At 38.8% G+C, this 19,267-nt stretch overlaps 1 protein-coding gene across 1 annotated transcript in view; it reads right to left on the bottom strand.

Annotated features, from left to right (window-relative positions):
- The window catches only part of CDKL4 (cyclin dependent kinase like 4), a 33,387-nt gene extending 15,438 nt beyond the window's left edge, over positions 1-17,949 (bottom strand). The window contains exons 1-3 of the mRNA XM_058551385.1: positions 17,747-17,949; positions 14,611-14,732; positions 3,143-3,215 (exon numbers count right to left, since the gene is read on the bottom strand). Of these exons, the coding sequence (XP_058407368.1) occupies positions 3,143-3,215; positions 14,611-14,732; positions 17,747-17,914 (363 nt within the window). The 5' untranslated portion in view covers positions 17,915-17,949. The remainder of the gene's footprint in view (positions 1-3,142; positions 3,216-14,610; positions 14,733-17,746) is intronic.
- Between the last annotated feature and the right edge of the window lie 1,318 nt (positions 17,950-19,267).

The raw sequence follows: 19,267 nt of genomic DNA, 5'->3' as shown, positions 1-19,267 counted from the left end.
AGAGAGGGATGAGACCTCCTTCTTGACAACCAGAACATTAATATCCACAAGGTGAAGACAGACTTGCAGCCTGACACACTCATATCTTGGAGGTCACTGTAGTTTTGTCATTTTGAGATGAAGCTCTTTTTTTCTAATCAATACATCAAATATATATAAAAATCCATGAGTTGATAATGATGCTAAATGGGTCACTTTAGCAATATTATAGGATAAAAAAGAACAGAATGAGTAGGTATTTTCTTAAGTCCAGTGCTTCTCAAAATTTAATGTGCACATGAATCACCTGAAGATCTTGTTAAAATGCAGACTCTGAATCAGTAGATGTGGAACTGGCCTGAGAGTCTGCATTTCTAATGAGCTCCCAGGTGATCTCTAAGAACCACACTTTGAGTAGCAAGGCCTTAATCCCTTTCTACTTTAACCTTCCCTGTCTTGGTTAGGATCACCACTCAGGAGATAAGACAGTCATGATCTGCATAGGTTGAAAGCTGTGAATCTGCAGCAAGACCATTGGGTCAGATCGCCTGTTCTATTCTTTGACAGTATCATGAAGGTTCCTTTAACAATAAGGAGAGTATAAACGTTTTAGAAGCAGTATTGTAACAGCTTATATATGACTTAGATTTTTTTTCTTTGCATGCATTTTAGCTAATAGATAAAATAAAAGGACAGATACACAAAGGCTTACCACAGCATAAGAAAATGAAATAACCAAAGTTAGAAGTAATTTCCATGTTGGAGGAGGGAAGTTTGTCTGAAAAATTATCCATTTTTTAGTAGAGGTCATAGATTATCTACTGGAGGTTTTCAATATTTTAAAGCTGAAAGTACAGAACGTGTTGTTCCAAGCAGAGAAATGGTGGCAGCTGCACTGAGCTACAATAACGTTTGGGTCTGCTGGAAATAGTAAGTCACAATCAGGTAGGTAAGTACCTACCTGATTGAGTGATTGATTCACTCATTCATCCAGTTATTCAGTAAATATTTATTGAGCACCCTTTATATAAAAAGATCCATGCTAGGCATTGAAGAGATATAAAGATAAGTAAGCCACAGACATTGCATTCAAGTTGTGGACACTGCACACAGTCTGCTTATATAGGGATAAAGTACAAATGCTTATGGTAAACAGAATTTTTAAAAAATCATTTTAACTACTCATAAAACTCCTGCAGCGACCTTAGGTGAACTCTAATACCTCCCATAGCATGGTGCAAAGCAACGGAGATGTGAATTAAATTCAGCATCATCTTTAGTAAGCACTGAAAGCACAATCTGCATCATGAAAAACAGGTTTATGTATCTCGTGAACAATACTCTATACTTTATTAACAGAAAATAAAAGCTTGTGATTTATACTAACAAAAACTTCACTGCCTTTCTTAAAACTAAAGGAAGCTTCTCCTAAGTAATTGAAATTTAGTTCCGTGATCTTTACTCTTTTTCAGCAATCCTAGACTACTATGATAGACATTCCGCTGGCATCAAAATTGACCATATGGTGGTCTGTATCCTTGCCTCAGGACTGCCTCTGTGTAGGCCCCAATTCAAAAGGTCTAGAGCTATTTTTTAAAAACTATCGTTATAGCACAAGCACCCAGGAGCCAATTTAAAGAAGCTCCCACTGGTGTAAGATGGGACAATTTGCTCATCAGAGAGAACAATGATTGCAAAGGATTGAAACTCATCAGATACATAAAATCCATAAGTTTACAATGATGTCCTACACCCCCCAAAAGCCCTTCATTGTTCACTCTCGGAGGTTACTATGACGCCAACTTATCACTCTGAGTACTGACAAATAAAGGAAATAATCACATATTTATCTTACTGTATTTTACAGTCGGCAGAGTCCATGAGGATAAGTTCTTCTCCATAGAATTCCCATTAATAAATGCAGAAGGAATAACAGAATTAGAAAATCACCATCTTTTAATCCTAATGAAATATTAGATATAGGCAATAATCACCTATGGATGCTAAAACCATCAAGCGAAAAGGTTGACACAGAAATTGATAATGGAGGGGATCAAACTAATACCTCCTGAACCCGCTAATCTATTTCAAGATTATCCAAAGTGGGACAACCAGACATTATATGCCTCATGATGGTGATGCCATAAGTGTATAGCACAATATATGAAGTATTCTTGTCTAAAGAACTGAACCTGAATATGACCAAGCCTCTGGATATTAATTCCAATTTACAGGAAATACAGGTGAAAGAACAAGTTAAATCCACACAGGAAGCAATGAGCCAAAATGATTTCTATAACACAGCAGTATTGAAAGTGTGGTTCTTGGACCAGCAGCTTCAGTATCAGCTGAGAAAATGTTAGAAATGCAAATTCTCAGGCCCTAGCCCAGACCTATGGAATCAGAAACTGGGGGTGGGGCCCGGCAAGCTGTGTCTTAACAAGACCTCAAGGGGATTTTGATGCATGCTTAAGTTTGAGAACTAAGGCTCTAAAAAAATTAACGATGGAAAAATTGTTTAAAAAGGTAGGGGGAGGAAGACGGTTAGAGAGTAAAAGACTTAAGAGACATAAAACCAAAATAAAACCAAATGCCATAGTGCATTACACTACCTGAAAACTTATTTTAACCCAATTTAAAACTAATCATAGGGGGCCGGCCCCACGGCCAAGTGGTTCAAGTTTGGCTCACTCTGCTTCGGCGGCCCAGGTTCGCAGGTTCGGATCCTGGGCGAGGACCTACTCCACTTGTCAGCCACCCTGTGGAGGCATCCCACATACAAAATAAAGGAAGATTGGCACAGATGTTAGCTCAGGGCTGGTCTTCCTCAAGCAAAAAAAAACAAAAAGGAAGAAGACTGGCAACAGATGTTAGGTAAGGGCGAATCTTCCTCACACACACACACAGAAAAAATCATAGGAATCATTAGCACTGCAGCAAAAGGAAATATTAAGTTTATACGAACTTTTAATTCATGAGGAATTAGTAATTTGATTCTTACAGAAATTGGAAAAGGGACATGAATTGCTTTCCTCATATTCTGTAACTTCCTTTTGTTTTGCTCCTCCTGTTCTCACTTTCCCTCTTCATAGACCCTTGAGCTATTTAGGAAAAAAGAGTCATCATGAAGAAATGAACAAATACATTAGAAAATGTTACTTACATTATGTTTATGACAGAAATTAAGAGCTTGAAGTGTTTGCCATAATATGCTTTTGATCACTCCATCAGCAACTCTGGAGAAAAAAAAAAAAGAAAATGAAAACTCCTAGAATACAGTTTCAAGAGCAGGGGCTGGGAATAGAATTGGCATGGGTGGGGCTTGTCATAGCCAATGTGCACAGTGCAAAGGGCGTCTTGGAAATGTTTTTTTTTAATGTTTTAGTGAAAATTGCTTTACTATTTTTTCATTTTAGTTATTTAATTTTCTTTTGTAATTTGAAAATTTTACAACTGTAAAAATGACACATACTTATGACAAAAGTTCAAACAATATAGAAAAGTAAAGGAATAAAAAGTGTTGACTCAAACCTTGCTATCCCAAAATAATTGCGGTAACTTGCAATGGCTGTCCCTTCAGGCGTCTCTGTTTCTCTGTTTTTCTCTGCATTTACTTTTTAACTTTATTAAATAAATGCATTCATATAGTTCAAAATTTTTAAAGCATAAAAGTACATCCATGAAGAATTCTCTCTCACACCTGCCTAGTCACCCATTTCTTCCTCTGCAACTTTCCCCGACTCTTTCAGAAACATTTCATGCATGGAGGTACAAATACTAATATGTTTACACATATTTTAGTGGCTGTAGATCTTATTATATGGATGTATCATAATTTACTTAGTTAGTGCTCACTGATGAGCAATTAGGTTGACCCAATTTTTATTTCTAGAAATAATGCTTCAATGAATATCTGTAATCATCCATCTTATTGCAGTTGTGCAATTATCTTTTTAAGGTAAGTTCTAGAAGTGGGATTTCTGAGACCAATGGTAGGCACAAGTTACATTTTGATCCTGCAGGTATGAACTTCAGGTAGATCTGAGACCTAGTTTAGTAGGGAAAAAAGGCATGCTTGAAGACTCACCTTCAATTCATACACCTCATGTTGGTGGTAAACACTCAAGTGCTAGAGTTGTTTTGTAACAGTTACTTACACCCGGTAAGCAGACAGGTACACAGCCGGGGGGGCCAGGGAGAATAAGGGTCCCATGAGAATGGGAGGCTGGGAGCTTCTTGTCTTTGCAGAAGTCTCATTCCGTGTGGGAAATATTTATTTATTTATTTTCCCCCCAAAGCCCCAGTAGATAGTTGTATGTCATAGTTGCACATCTTTCTAGTTGCTGTACGTGGGATGCGGCCTCAGCATGGCTGGAGAAGCAGTGCGTGGGTGCACGCCGGGATCCGAACCCAGGTCGCCAGCATCGGAGTGCGAGCACTTAACCACTAGGCCACAGGGCCGCCCCAGCGTGTGGGAAATATTGAAAAGTATTTTCCATCGGGAAATTGGGGATCTGGGTAACATATTCTGTCTGGGAGTGTATACTTTGTGGAACCATCACTATAAATTATAGCAATTACATTCCCTTTAACTTTCTGTTGATGTCTTTCCATTGCTCACATCACTGTCTCATGATGACGCCTTCACAGTTACATACTGACAAACTACCCTCTCTAAGGAAGGTTATATGCACTTACACTCCCACCAAACACCTGTGCATTAAAATCCCTATCTCCTTAGTGTCTTGCCACCCTTCGGTTTTGCCAATGTTATGTTTGCCAATCTTGGTTAAAATAAAAAGATATCTCATTTTGGTTTTCATTTGCATTGCATTAATGATTAGTGACTAATTTTCACATGACTATTGGACATTACATTTCTCCTTTTGTGTATTTCCTGCTCATGCCCTTTATCATTTTTTTGATCGGTCTGTTTAATCTTTTTAAAATTTATTTATGAAGACTCAATATATATCAGAGTCTGCACATATGCTACAAATATTTTCTCAGTGTATTGTTTATCTTTCAACATTTTTCATAGAGATGGGGTTGTTGTTTGCATATTTGCAAAATCTGAAACACAAGATTTCCTTTACTAAATGTCTATTGTAAGGATTTTTTAATTAAAAAATTTAAAATTATCTAAAATTCCAAACACTCTCATCACTCTGTTTTAATATTCAATATTTAAATATCCAAACTTGGATATTTAAATCATACATTTAGTTCACTTTTTAAAAACTGAACTCATCATGCAGATGTACTGGTCTTACAGAGCAGGGGGATGACCTCTGTATGACTCAGGTATGGCGCTATGACAAGACATCACCACGTGAGGTTGGGGACTATGCCAAGAAATAGCAACAAGTATATGCAAGTATTTTTTTCAGAGCAGATTCTCGATCTCAGATCACAATCATGGTGGCATGCTCTTGACATCAGTGATCTGGCGGCAGTCCTTTAACTCCAGCTCTTCTAATTGTTACTAATGTGAAAGTACCTAATTCTCAGTATTAAATCCCTTTCCACTTGAAATGTCTAGAGTGGTTTCTATTTCCTACACTGAATTCTGATATAACTTTATCCTTCTCCCCCCTTTACCTAGAGCCAAACCTGAGACAATATTGTTTAAATGTTTTTTTATAAAAGTCAGAAAGAATAGTATGGCCATTTTGAGCACTATGAGATCGAGTTCAAATCCCAGCTGTGCTGCTTCCCAGTTTTATAACGTTGGGCAAGTTATTTGTGCCTTCAGTTTTCCTCATGTGTAAAAACGGAACACCCCATAAATTTGTTGAGAAGTCTTATCCCTTAAGAGTCCAGGTTTTAACATCTACATAGGTTCAGGAGGTGAAGGTCTGAGATCAGATGAGGCCAGTAGATGGGACTGAGACTGTACAAAGCAAAAAGAGCCCCCAAAGAACAGCAAGAGGCCCTGAGGTGAGAAAGAATGGGAGTGCGGGAGACACAACAGGGAGGCCAGCGTGGCCAAAGCATGAGTGAAGAAGATGGTGAGGCCGGCAGGGGCCAAACCACAGAGGGCCTTATAAATCTTGGCAAGAAACTTGGATTTTATTCTAAGTACAAAGAGAAGTCATTGAAAGGACTCAAGAGGACAAGACATAATATGAAGAATGGATGTGGGGGCAAAGTGGATACAGAGAGATTAATTAGGAGGCTAATTTAATAATCCAGGTGAGATTTGGTGACTCAGATTAGGGCAGTAGTGGTGGAGGGAAGGGAAATGGACTTCAGTCCTTGGGAGGGAATGGCTAGAGTAACACAAGGCCCTATTCATGTGGAAACAATGCCGGCTGGCCCTAAGTACTACAGGTACAGGGGACCAGGTTCTGGAACTGGGAAACCAGGCAGGCATGAGGGTTCAGAAACTGGCAGAACCCTGGTTACTAGTGTTAATAACATGGAATCAGGCATGAAATAACGTCATAGGAAAGTCCCGAGCTATTGCTATGGAAGAGGAGTGTTTAATGGCATCTCACAGGAAGTGTCACAGCTCTGTGCAAAACAGAATCCTTAGTTAGCTCAGATTCCAAGAAGGCAGATTCCATCTTAGGCAAAACAAAGTTTATATACAAAGTAACAACAACAAACAAATACCACTGATCTTACAAACAGAAAATAGTTATCAAAGAGAATACAGATTCATACAGTGCCCATTCCAGAAAGATAGAGCATTGCAACATTATTCAGCCACAGGCAACACTCTTCAAAGCATTTTGGAGTGAAATAAAACCTGTAGAAATCTACTGATACTCAACGTTTAAATACTATACTTTGGGTGAGGGCAAAAACAAATACTTAAAGTAATAATGAAGGCCTAAAAGCAGAAACTAGACATCTTAGTTCAAGATTGAATGGGTTCGTAAGGGTAACATGATCAGGGACTCTGGATTGCTCGGAGACAGCCCTCTCAACCACTCTGGGGACTCTCGATGCTGACATGAGAACTCACTGTCTTTGTTTTAGTTTGTTATATAACTTAATATGGAAAACGATTTCATTATCATTACCCAAGATGAACTGAGTCCTTCTCAGTTAATCCTTGCTTTCCTAGAAGAAAATCCAAACTTGTCACTACGGCCTACCAGCCTTTTAATGATTTCACTTCTAGGAACTTCTCCACCTTTATCTCCTACCACATCCCCACAGACACTCCAATCCAGCCCATTAGTTTCTGCTATTTCCTGAATATGCCGGGCTTGTTTACACCTCCAAATCTTTGTGTTTATTGTTCCTCCTACTCCCCTCCCTAGGCATTCTCTAATTCCTCAGTGTGCTTTATTTTTCTTCAAAGACTTGTAATTCTGCAAGGACTTTATCTTGTCCATTACTGAAGCTCCAGGGCCTAGAGCAGTACTTAGTACCTAACAGGTGCTCAACTAAGCTTGTTTCTCTGGCACTCTCAGAAATTTTATAAACTAATACCCTGTAATAAAGACCTTTTTGCTTAAACTAGCTAGAGTGAATTCTGTTGTTGAATCCTGACCAGTTCAGAATATGATACCAGAAGTGCATGTGGGAAACCAACTCAAGGCCTTGGGAATCTAGGGTTGGCTATCTGGTTTAGTTGGGTCTGAAGTCAGGAGGATCTAGTTACCCTTAGAGGCTGGAACACTGGTAAACGTTCCAGTAATGGACTCACTGATGAAACAAGTATTTAAATAACCACTTGTGGTCATCTGGAATAAAATGCCTATTCAAGGCAAAGCTTTGCTGGACTCAATGTGATAGAACAATATGAGAATATATGGGAAAGTAATAAAAGAAAAGTGGGGTGGGCTGGCTGTTTCTCACTTCACTGTAAAAATTAAAGGAAAAAAAGGTCAAGTTTAGGGCTTTAATATCGTGGCACAGTTAGGAAACCAGGAGTTTCAATGGTTGCTCTAAAAGAACCTCTTATTTCTTATATCTGTAGGACTCACTCTATGGACCCAGTGGGACCACCATGACGTGACTGAAAAATCAGACACTGAGACTAATCCTGCACAGTGCTAAATGACAACGTGGATTGAATTTATATGAGGTTAACTAATTTCCCAGTTAATTAACTGAGAAAGAGATATACTTCAACTGAAATGTGACATTTGGGAGTACTCGTATAACTAGGAGCACCCCAACTTCCCATCAAATGTACCTTCTCATGTGAAGTAGCCCCCAAACTTGTTTGATGAGGCTGGTTTTGCCTTGTTGAGGACCCTCTAATGATCTCACTTGAGGCAGCTGCACTGCATGGGAATGCCAGTTCTTCTCCAGTCTCTTCTCCCTACTACCTCTCAAGGTCTCCAAACCTTACCTAAAGTCAGATCCCAGCATGTCCCAGGGAGCCCATTACCAAGTCAAACAGAGGAAAAGATTTACACAGCACAAATAACTATAAAATTTTGCTAATTTATAAGAATTAGCAGGGAATTAAAGGGAATGTATGTGGAAATGGATTGCATAGGCGTAGGACCAGAGAGGAAGAAACACAATTTTAGATTGGGCTGATTATAATAATATGGGCACACTTATTAGCGACTCTGGTTTCAACAGACTACCTGCAGCAGCTACGAGTGAGTCTAGTTGATTGCTGAATTGATTGATTGAAACCTGGACTAAATGGTTGCCTATGCCAAATGAAGCTGAAATGCCAGAAATTCATTAGTAAAATGAGGAGGAAGAAATCCAAAGATTTGAGAAGACAAGAGTGTTGGAGAGGATTGCAACATGCTCATATACTTCCCGACTATTTAATGGTAGCACTAATCTATGCTCTTCCCCAAATATGCAGTATCGCTTTCAGTTTTCTATTTTGGTAAAGAAGCAGTGTGCCAGACACTTCTACTAGGCTCCTCCTACCATAATAGCCTTTATTCCTTGGAACAGAGCCAACTGGCTCTTCTTCCTTTTGCTAGTGTATCTACTTCAACTATCCAGTTAGGAAATGGGGAAATAACCCCAAGGATGGATTCGTGGACCTACTAGGACTACCATAAGATGAATTCAAGTCAAAATTTCATTTGCCACCTGACTCTCATTATACTTTCCATCCTCTCCAAAACCGGTGAACCACAGTGGTTTTCAAGATACTGGTGATTGGCTTTACTTCAGAGCATTGTCCAGTAATTCCTGAAAGATTGGGTAATTCTCTGTTCCCAGTGCACAATGCTGGTAAATGGCCACTGGCTATTTTGGGGTAGGCTAAGAGGAAGAATTGAGTACATACATGTGATGTTATCACAGGGCTATTCCTCAAGGATAGCTGTCTCCCCTTCATTCGTGAGGCCCTGGGTCTGTGAACTGGCTATTGTGGTGACTCAAGTCACTAGTCTATAGAACAAATAGAAACTTAGTGATCTGCCCCTCTGTTTCGGTTTGAGAGCACCTACGGTCAGATTAAACAATTCTGATCATCACTGTGGCCCTGTTGCCTATTAGAGTAACTTCTGGAAGCGAAGTACTACTACTTAGCCTCTGTCATCCAGGAATAGCAACATCCCCACTGAAATCAGGAAGCCATTCAAAGGAAGGACCTCCCTACTTCATCATCTCGGACATAACTACTCTATCGCTGTTTAGAACACTGGTGATCTCCTCACTATTGAATTTCTTAATACTCATAATTCACTGCCAACCCTCCACCAACCCATACCCATAGCCTTATGGAAAATTTTCTATGATTAGTTAACTGAGAAAGAAATTCAAGCTTTTTATCTCTCAATTATATATCAATAAAGCTGAAATTAAAAAAAAAGAAATTGAATGGGGCTGGCCCAGTGGCACAGTGGTTAAGTTCGTGCGCTCTGCTTTGGCGGCCCAGGGTTCGCAGGTTTGGGTCCTGGGCATGGAGCTATGCACCGCTTATCAAGCTGTGCTGTGACAGGCATCCCACACATAAAGCAGAGGAAGATGGGCATGGATGTTAGCCCAGGGCCAATCTTTCTCACCAAAAAAAAAAAAAAAAAAAGAAAGAAAGAAATTGAAGCCTGATTTAAAGATGTACATGATGTGCTGTTGCCAGCCAGAAGCGGAGAGCTATCATTTTATAAACTCATGTAGTAGTTTTATAACACTATAATCATTTATAATTGTTCCTTAGTATCTGATTCCTCATTAGATTTTAAGTTTCTTTTTTTTTTTTGTGAGGAGATCAGCCCTGTGCTAACATCCGCCAATCCTCCTCTTTTTTTGCCGAGGAAGACGGCCCTGTGCTAACATCCGTGCCCATCTTCCTCCACTTTATATGGGACGCCGCCACAGCATGGCTTGCCAAAGCAGTGCGTCGGTGCGTGCCCGGGATCCGAACCAGCGAACCCCGGGCCGCCGCAGCGGAGCGCGCGCACCCAACCACTTGCGCCACCGGGCCGGCCCCTAGATTTTAAGCTTCTTGAAGGCAAAATTATTCCATTATATATAGTGCAATGACAGTGAAGGGAAATCTTTCCTGTTGGCAGGGTGGTAATTCCTGTCACATTACCAATTAATTTATCTATTGTATCTATTGTAGAACAGAGCGTTTGTAGAACAGAGAAGGATCTTAGAGAATGGGAATAGATTATTTTAAGTTTAATCAGATGATGCCAGTTGCAGTTTCTTTACATACATGCAGTAAATCCGACAGTCTCAGTACTTAGTATGCAGCTATTGATCTAACAAATGCTTTTTTCTCTACCCAAAATGTAGAGGACACGAGAAGCTTTCATCTGGCAGGGGAAGTAGTACACTGTCACCATCTCACTTCAGTGTTACATCAACTCTTCTTTATGATATAATTTAGTCCTTGGGTCTCTTAATCATCTCACCATCCCACAGCTCACCCTACACATCTACTATATTGATCATCTCATATCTGCACACCAGTTATTTTTCCCAACTCCGTGAAGTTACCCTAATAAACAATGGTCAGATAGCTTGGTATGTATGCTGTCTGGTTGTTTACCTCTGTTTGCTCTTCACTGGGTTTATACTCCCTTGGCTGATATTTAAGTAGGTTTTAGGGAGGGAGTGGAAGTAGATGAATGTTTTTAATTAGTCGTTGTTATCTGGAAGTACCCAGTATTTCATAAAAGCATTGTTCCTACTCCTATTTGCATTCCCCTATGTAGATCCAAGCTTCAGGGCTGACCAAAAGCACTTGTATACCCTGGCATTGCTAAATACATTTGTAAAACTTAAAGAGTGAAAAGTAGGGTATCCTTGTGGTTGCTAAATACATGCGGAGTTGCCTGACTATGCCTTGCTCTTTCTTGCTCTGTGCATTACTCCAAGATTGTCCAACTGGCTAACTCTTCTCCTTTTCAAAGTCTCAGCCCAAATGCTTCCTCCTCTGCAGAAACTTCCCTGATTCCTCAGGACCATAGATGTTGGAGCTGCTTCTCTTGTGTATCCTCTGCACCAACATTAACCCAATCAACACAGCCATTTGTAATTTCTACTTTGATTTATCTGTCTCTTCATTAGATTTTAAGCTTCTTGAGGGCAGGATTGTGCTCTTATATCTTTGCCACCAGCGAAAGTGCTCAACAAAATATTTCTGAAGTAAATGAGTGAAAGAATGCTGCAGACTGAGGAAGCTATTAAGATGAATTAAGTATGAATTCTGCATTCAAAAAACTTATAGCCCAGTGAGAGAGAGAGATTATGCACAAAAAGACATATAAGGTAGTAAGTGCCAAGTACCATAACAGGGATAAAAATAAAATTCTTTGGGTATTCTATTTCCCCAAATGGAGGAATCTCAGAGATGAATCTCTAGGATTTCACATTTCAAAGATTATGATAGAGACAGGGAAAGTGGAAAAGGTTAGAATATTCTAGGTCAAAGGAAGAGCATGAGCTAAGTCCTACAGGCAGGAAAGCTTAGGGTGCACAGAGGGAAGAGAAAGATGTTCAGTTCAATTAAACTGGTACGTGCAGTGTATGTATTGTATTTTTATTTATTTTTTATTTTTTAATTTTTGGTGAGGAAGATTAGCCCTGAGCCAACATCTGTTGCCAATCCTCCTCTTTCTGCTGAGGAAGATTGGCCCTGGGCTAACATCTGTGCCCATCTTCCTCCACTTTATATGTGGGATGCCTGCCACAGCATGGCTTGATAAGCAGTGTGTAGGTCCACATCCAGGATCTGAACTTGCATACCCTGGGCCTCTGAAGCAAAGTGCGTGAACTTAACCACTATGCCACCAGGCCGGCCCTAAAATGTATTTTTATTTTGAGGGTCTTGGAGGATACATGAAGTATAAATTTCTTATTTTATGAAAATGTATGTTAATTTATAAACCAATTTATAGCACGGCTGAACACATCTATCCTCTAAGCCAACACACAAAACTCTAGTTAGCTCATAATAAAGTTGAACTATGAATTAATTCATTATTTTAACTTTTAAAAATTAATTTTTATTTTAAAAGTAAAATACGTGAATTCACTAGAATACTAGGAAAATTCAAAATAAATTTTCAGTTACACTGAACATTCTACTTTGTAATCTCATTTTTGCACATACCATTCCATGAACATTTCCCCAGGACATTAACCTCTCTTCTACAGCTGGCTTTTAATGGGCTGGATGCATAGTGTTCCACTGTATGGATATATCAAAGAGCATTTAACCAAATCTTTACTACTGAAAAATTAGATTAGTTCCAATTTTTTTTGTTGTTAATGATGTGTTGAACATTCTTATGCATAAATTTTTGCACCTGATTATTTTCTTAACACAAATTTCTCTAAATGGAATTTCTTGGTCAAAAGGATGAAAACAGTTTAAAAGGTTTTTGTACATACTGTCAAACTGCCCTCCTAATTATACACTCTCTCCAGCTGATTCCCTGACTTTAACATACTGCATATATTGATTTTTGAAAAATCTTTGCCAATTTGATAGGTGGGAAATGTTACCTTATTTTGAAAATTTGATTGTCTTTGATTAATAGAGAGGATAAACATTTTTTCATAGGTGTATTGGTCATTTTCCCCCTCTTTTTTTATGATTTGTTTTTCACATCCACTAGACGTAAGTTCCAGAAGGTTAGGCAACTTTTTTTGTATGTTTTGTTCACTGCTGTATCCTCAGCACCTAGCTTGGCACAGCAGAAAGAGTTCACTAAATTTTTTTTGAATGAATATATTCTCTAACTGGGTATTAATCTTTTTTAAAATTTGACTTGCAAAATCTTCAAATATAGATATGAAATTATATTAATTCTTCATCTGGCAAATAATTTACCCAATTTGCCACTACTTTTTAAATTTTGTTTATGGTACTTTTTGTCAAAGGGAATCTCTCAAACTAGTAATGATTTAATATTTGGAAGTTCAAGTTCCCTTTCTTCTTTTTAAAAAATTTATTGATTTAGTCTAATTTTTTCAAGTTAATAAAAAAATCCCATTGGCATTTTGATTAGATTTTTATGTAATAAATAAATAAATCAGGGAGGCAGTATCTTTGTAATTATGAATATTTCCATCTAGAAATATACGTTTATTTAAATAAAATCTTTTATGTACCTCAGTTAAGTTTTGTAGTTGTCTTTTTGTAGAGTCTGAACAATTCTTTTTATCTTTATTCCTCAACTTTTTTGTTGTTGTTGATATTTGATTGGGATCCTTCTCCACTAGATTTTCTAAAGTGCTGATTGATACAGAAGCTGTTAATTTTTGTTTGTGGAATTCAGAGTGCTATAGTCATTATATGAATTCCATTAGTTTTAATAACTTTAGGCAATTCTTTTAGATTTTCTAGAATAATATAATGCTAATAATGACAATTTAATCTTGTTTCCAAAAGTTATATATTCTACTTGTTTTTCTTATTACATTACATTGGCTAGAGCTCTCAGAACAATGTTACGTTATGGTGGTGACAACTGATATCCTTGTCTTCTCACTTTAATGGGGGTTCCTTTAGTTTTTTTTTCGTGTCTCTGTGCTAAGAAAGTATTTTAATCCTAGTCTGCTAAGGTCTTTTTAATAATCAGAAAAGAATGTTGAGGGGCCGGCCCCGTGGTGTAGCGGTTAGGCGCTCACGCTCTGCTGCTGGTGGCCCCGGTTCGGATCCCGGGCTCGCACCGACGCACCGCTTGTCAGGCCATGCTATGGCAGCGTCCCGTATAAAGTAGAGGAAGATGGGCACGGATGTTAGCTCAGGGCCAGTCTTCCTCAGCAAAACGAGGAGGATTGGCATGGACGTTAGCTCGGGGCTGATCTTCCTCACACACACACACACAAATATATATATATAAGAAAAGGATGTTGAATTTATCAACTACCTTTTCAAATTTTATCAACTATATGTATTTTTTTCTCCTTTAACCTATTAGTGAATTATATGAATAGATTTCCTAATACTGAACCATGGTTCATTCCTTGAATTCAGACAATCCAATATATAATTTAGCCTCAAAATGAATTGTGATTTATATTTGCAGTAGATTTGTCTTCCTAATTATTATTACTCTAGGATAATATTCGTTTGAGCATATGAGAACAGAGATTGGAGAGGGGTAGCCAATTGATGCATCTGGGTAGAAAGGGGAACCGTGGCTCAGATTAGAAAGTTGCCATAGTTAATCCCACATATAATGAAACTGGGAACTGGCCACACAGGGCTTTAGTTTCTAGATTACTTACCCATTTGGGTTTCTTTCCAGCTCATTTAAAAGTGTGTGATCACAGTATTCAAAAACTAAGTGCATTTTCCTTTTTCTCCTGAACACCTCAATGAGGTTCACAAGGTTTGGGTGTTTTAATTGCTGCAAAGGAATCGAAATAAAAGTTTGGTGATTTGTTTCTCATAATAGCTTCTCCCCAGATCCCTTACAATTTTAAGAACAGAAGGCCTTGCTTATCATTCTCTATGTACTTTTTGTGGAGAATTTTATTACAGTTACTCACAAGAGAAACTACTCTTAGTAAGAATCATAGAATCTTAAAGTTGAAAGAAAAATTTAAGAATTCATCTAATGTACCCATACTAGATGGCAACTAAGCTGCTTGAATCTCTCTGGAGATAGCAAATAAAGTACACAATTTAAAATACAAGCACTACAGCCAAAAATACTTTATGCATTTCGTGGAAATTCTGCATATTCAAGTCATAAAATAACCTGAATACAAAATTGAGGAAACGGAATTATTGAGTAAAAGGCTTTTAATATAAAACATCATCAATACCCGTTCAGCTTACATATTGCCGTGGATTTAATGTAAATGTCAGCTGGAGTTAAACCCAGCCTGGATTTTCATGTTGGCTCAGAAACACTAGATCCCAGTCCTCAATTCTGACAAAACTGCCTATTCTAGGAGTCCCCACAGTGAGTCTGTGTTTTTAATTTTTTTATCACATTTTCAGTTCTGTTCTTTGATTCCGTTGTTCTCTCTTATGCTTGGATGTTTTATGTGTTAAATTCTATTCCCAAACTGAAGCACTTCACAAGACAGCCTCTGTTTAAAGTTGTAAACCAAAGGAAAAAGCCTGATTAAGTAAGATGATCCATCACTGGAGTAAATATATAATTCATCATCCAAACCAGGGCAGTGAGTATAAGCCAGGCCTGTCCCAAACAAACTGGCCCATATGGTCACCCTTACTACAGGTAGGGAGACCACATAATTTTGCACACACACCAGGACCCTTTTGAAAGAGGATGCTAACCAGACGGGACACTGGGACAAGAGCTATAAATGAGGACAGCTGATCACTCCCACTTATAACTCATCTTCCCCGTTGTTCTCCCAGTACAGTAGACAAACTGGCTTTCCAAATCCTATTCCATTTACTCAGGAAGATACATAAAGAGAGAGAACACAGTAGTCTGCATATAGTGGAAGCTCAAGAAATATTTTGCAGGCCCAGTGAGAGTCTTAAGAACAGGGACTTATATAGCATCCTGTACCTCAGTATCTGTAAGCATGGCTTGATCAAAAAAGTAGAACAAGAAACATCACCCTATGACTGTGTGCCTGCTGCTCAACAGTTTGGGGAAAGGGAATCCATTATACATTGAAAATGTGCCCAGAGCACCAAATCAAAGTGCTTTCCATGTGCTCCATTGCCTAAACATGGCAGGAGAGCAAACAGGTTCCAGAGGTGAGCCAGCCGCTCTCTGCTGCAGCAAACACTGCAGAATGGAAGCAAAACGGCGTCTCTACCAGGAGAGTAAGGGATCCACAGATGCTATAGCTGGATGCAATGTCAAGGTTTAACCTGGTCAAATCTGTCTCTGGGTGGATCAGCAACGTATATCTCCTTTGCAAATGAAATTAACTTAGCCAGAAAAACAGAGACTGTCTAAAGTAATACAGGCAGTAAGGGGTTGGGGGCGGGGTGAGAATCACATCAAATTTAAATAATAGGAAGATGTGAGGAAAGTAAGGTAGATTTATCCGGGAAGGAATCTGTTCAGGACATGCATGGGTGTAATATACCAAAAGCAGGAAAGGTGTACATTCTGAGAGCCATCACCAGAGACCAAGCTGAGCTGGAATCTGGCTACTTTTTACCTTCAACTTCATTCTCAAATTGGGGCACTTGTTATGTAACCCAGGAGGTACTACCTGAGTATTAACTTTACTTGAAGACTTGGGGGGAGAGGGGGATAAAAAGCATTATTTTTATTAGAAAACTAACCATTGCCTGGTTCAGACACACCCTGGAGCTCAGCTCTGTGACAGGCTGGCTGTCTCACCAGCGCTCTCTGCTGGCTAAGAGGTAACAGTAAACTTTTTTATCATGATGGATGTGCTCTTGAAAACTCCATGTATATCATATTACAGTTTAAACAAAACACTAGGTCTTATTAGTTGAGGAAACCTGCTACAAACAATACTTGAAAAGGACAGACAATATGATAATTATTATCTTCCCTTATAAACTGGATTTCTGGGGTCCTAAAAACAGATGACACATGTCAAAAGCAAAGATCAGCTGTGAGTTCTTGAGGAAATCACAGAATTTTGTTACTCAAAATGTGGTCCACGAACCAGCAGCTTCTGTGCCATCTGGGAGTTCGTTAGAAATGCAGAATCTCGCCTCACTCTATTCCTCCGACTCAGAACCTGCATTTCAACAAGGTCCCCAGGAGATTCCAACGCACATTAACGTTTGAGAAGCACTGCCTCACACCTCAGTTTCCTCTCTGATAAAATAAGGGTGCTGGATGAGAAGCATCTCTAAGGTCTCTCATGGCTCTAAAACTGTAAGATTTTTAGGATAGAAAAAAATTTACATTGAGAACTTATGATTCTTACGTGTCAAATCCTATCAGAGCAAAAACAACTATAACCAAAGCTTTGTGCAAAATGTGTATACATACCTGGGGGGGATATTCAAATGGGTCTAAGAACCTGTGGAGTGCAGGCAGGATCAATCCATATTGATGCCTACAGGGGCACCTGAGCAGTCCTGGGGGCCCCTCTGCCAGGAAATGCTCTTTTAGTTGCTGGTTGCTAGGGGGTGGGGGTGGGGTTGCAGGGGAGGGAAGGCCAGGGCTGGGGAGGGGAATGAGGGGACTTAGGACAGTGGATCTTTACCAACCAGACTGGAAGTACTTCAATATTTTAATAATCTACAGCTGTACTCATAATAGCTAAACATCAGACTGGCCAAAGTCCAAAGTGATGATCAATTTATTTCCAAAGTTGCTGATAACAAAGGAATTTAAGTCCAATGAAAAGAAATATGTCACTGGAAAATTCTTTGTAATTTTGGCACACATATTTCACCCAATACCATAATATTACAGATATATAGAGAAAGTTAACCTACCTTCAACATACGTATTTCTCTTAGTGCTATTTTCTTAACAACAGGATCATCTTCAGATTCCACAAATTTTTTAATAGCTACCACTTGTCCAGAGGTTTTGTTTCTGCATTTGAACACAACCCCATAAGACCCTTCTCCAATCTTAGCTAATTTTTCATACTTTTCCATTACAGTTGAAGTGACTTAAATTACTGTATTGATTGACTTGCAGTACAATGTTGCACCTGGAAAATAAGATGACTCAGCTTAATCAAGTCATCAAGGACAATGTTTTCATAGTTTATTATACAAAACCAATTTGGCTAGGACGACACAGGTTTATTTCCATCGATTAATTTTAAATACACTTTAAAATATTTGGATGTTATTTTGTTAGTTTAGTTCAGTCCTATGCAGTTCTTCCAGTGACTACAAAGATTCCATATATTATTTCTTATAATGGGCCTGTGTTTACTTCAGTTGAATTAAAAGAATTTGTGGAAAGGAACCTTATCCAAACTATTGTTTTCATTATCCTCAAGTAAATGATTAAAATATGATGCTGTAAAATCCAGCTGAAGGAACACTGCATACTCTTGAATATGGTGTTTATCTTTTCCCTCCTAACCCATTTGAGTACTGCAGAGACTTGGAAGAGCTGAGAACAAGACAGAGTTCAAAGTGCTATACTTCCACCTGGTGGAGAGAAGAAAGAGGAAATGTGGGCCGTTGAACTAGAGCATCATTTATTGCTCCTAGCTTTTACACATATGAAGGAACGGATCCTTAAATTCTTAGCTCCAGAAGAAAATGATAAAGCACAAAAAAGAAGGCAGATTTCTCTAATTCTTCACAAATGCTTTCCTATCTATAGTGTGATTTCTATGGAAATACTGGGTTTAATCTTTCTGTCTTGTGTCACCCACTTGTGAATTTTCGTGGTGACTGGATTACATGTTAAACAACAAATAAGGCCAACGTAAATCAATCTAGGAATTAAAAATGTAAAAATTCTAATTAGTCTAAAAAATTCCACCCCACTTTATCCAGCAGAATCTTATTACCATACTCTAATAGTAAGATTAATAGCTAACGGGCCGGCCCCATGGCATAGCATTGAGTGCGCGCGCTCTGCTGCTGGTGGCCCGGGTTGGGATCCCGGGCGTGCACTGACGCACCGCTTGTCAGGCCACACTGAGGCGGTGTCCCACATAAAGTGGAGGAAGATGGTCACGGATATTAGCTCAGGGCCAGTCTTCCTCAGCAAAAAGAGGAGGAATGGTATGGATGTTGGCTCAGGGCTGATCTTCCTCACCAAAAGAAAAAAGAATAATAGCTAACACTTACTAACACTGTTCTATGCAAATTACATAAAATCTGCATAAATAGCCTAATAAGTAGGTGTTATTTTTATGCAGTTACACAGATGAGAAAACTGAGGCACAGTGACGTTAGGATGGAATTAGAATCCAGGCACTTGGGTTCCAGAGACCACCATTTGAATCAGTACCCTATACAGCCTTTCAGTTAATTCAAAAGAAT

Source organism: Diceros bicornis, chromosome 12 (genome assembly GCF_020826845.1).
Source record: "Diceros bicornis minor isolate mBicDic1 chromosome 12, mDicBic1.mat.cur, whole genome shotgun sequence".
NCBI lineage: Eukaryota > Metazoa > Chordata > Mammalia > Perissodactyla > Rhinocerotidae > Diceros > Diceros bicornis.
The sequence above is the reverse complement of the archived record's forward strand: the minus strand, read 5'-3'. Positions and strand labels throughout refer to the sequence as shown.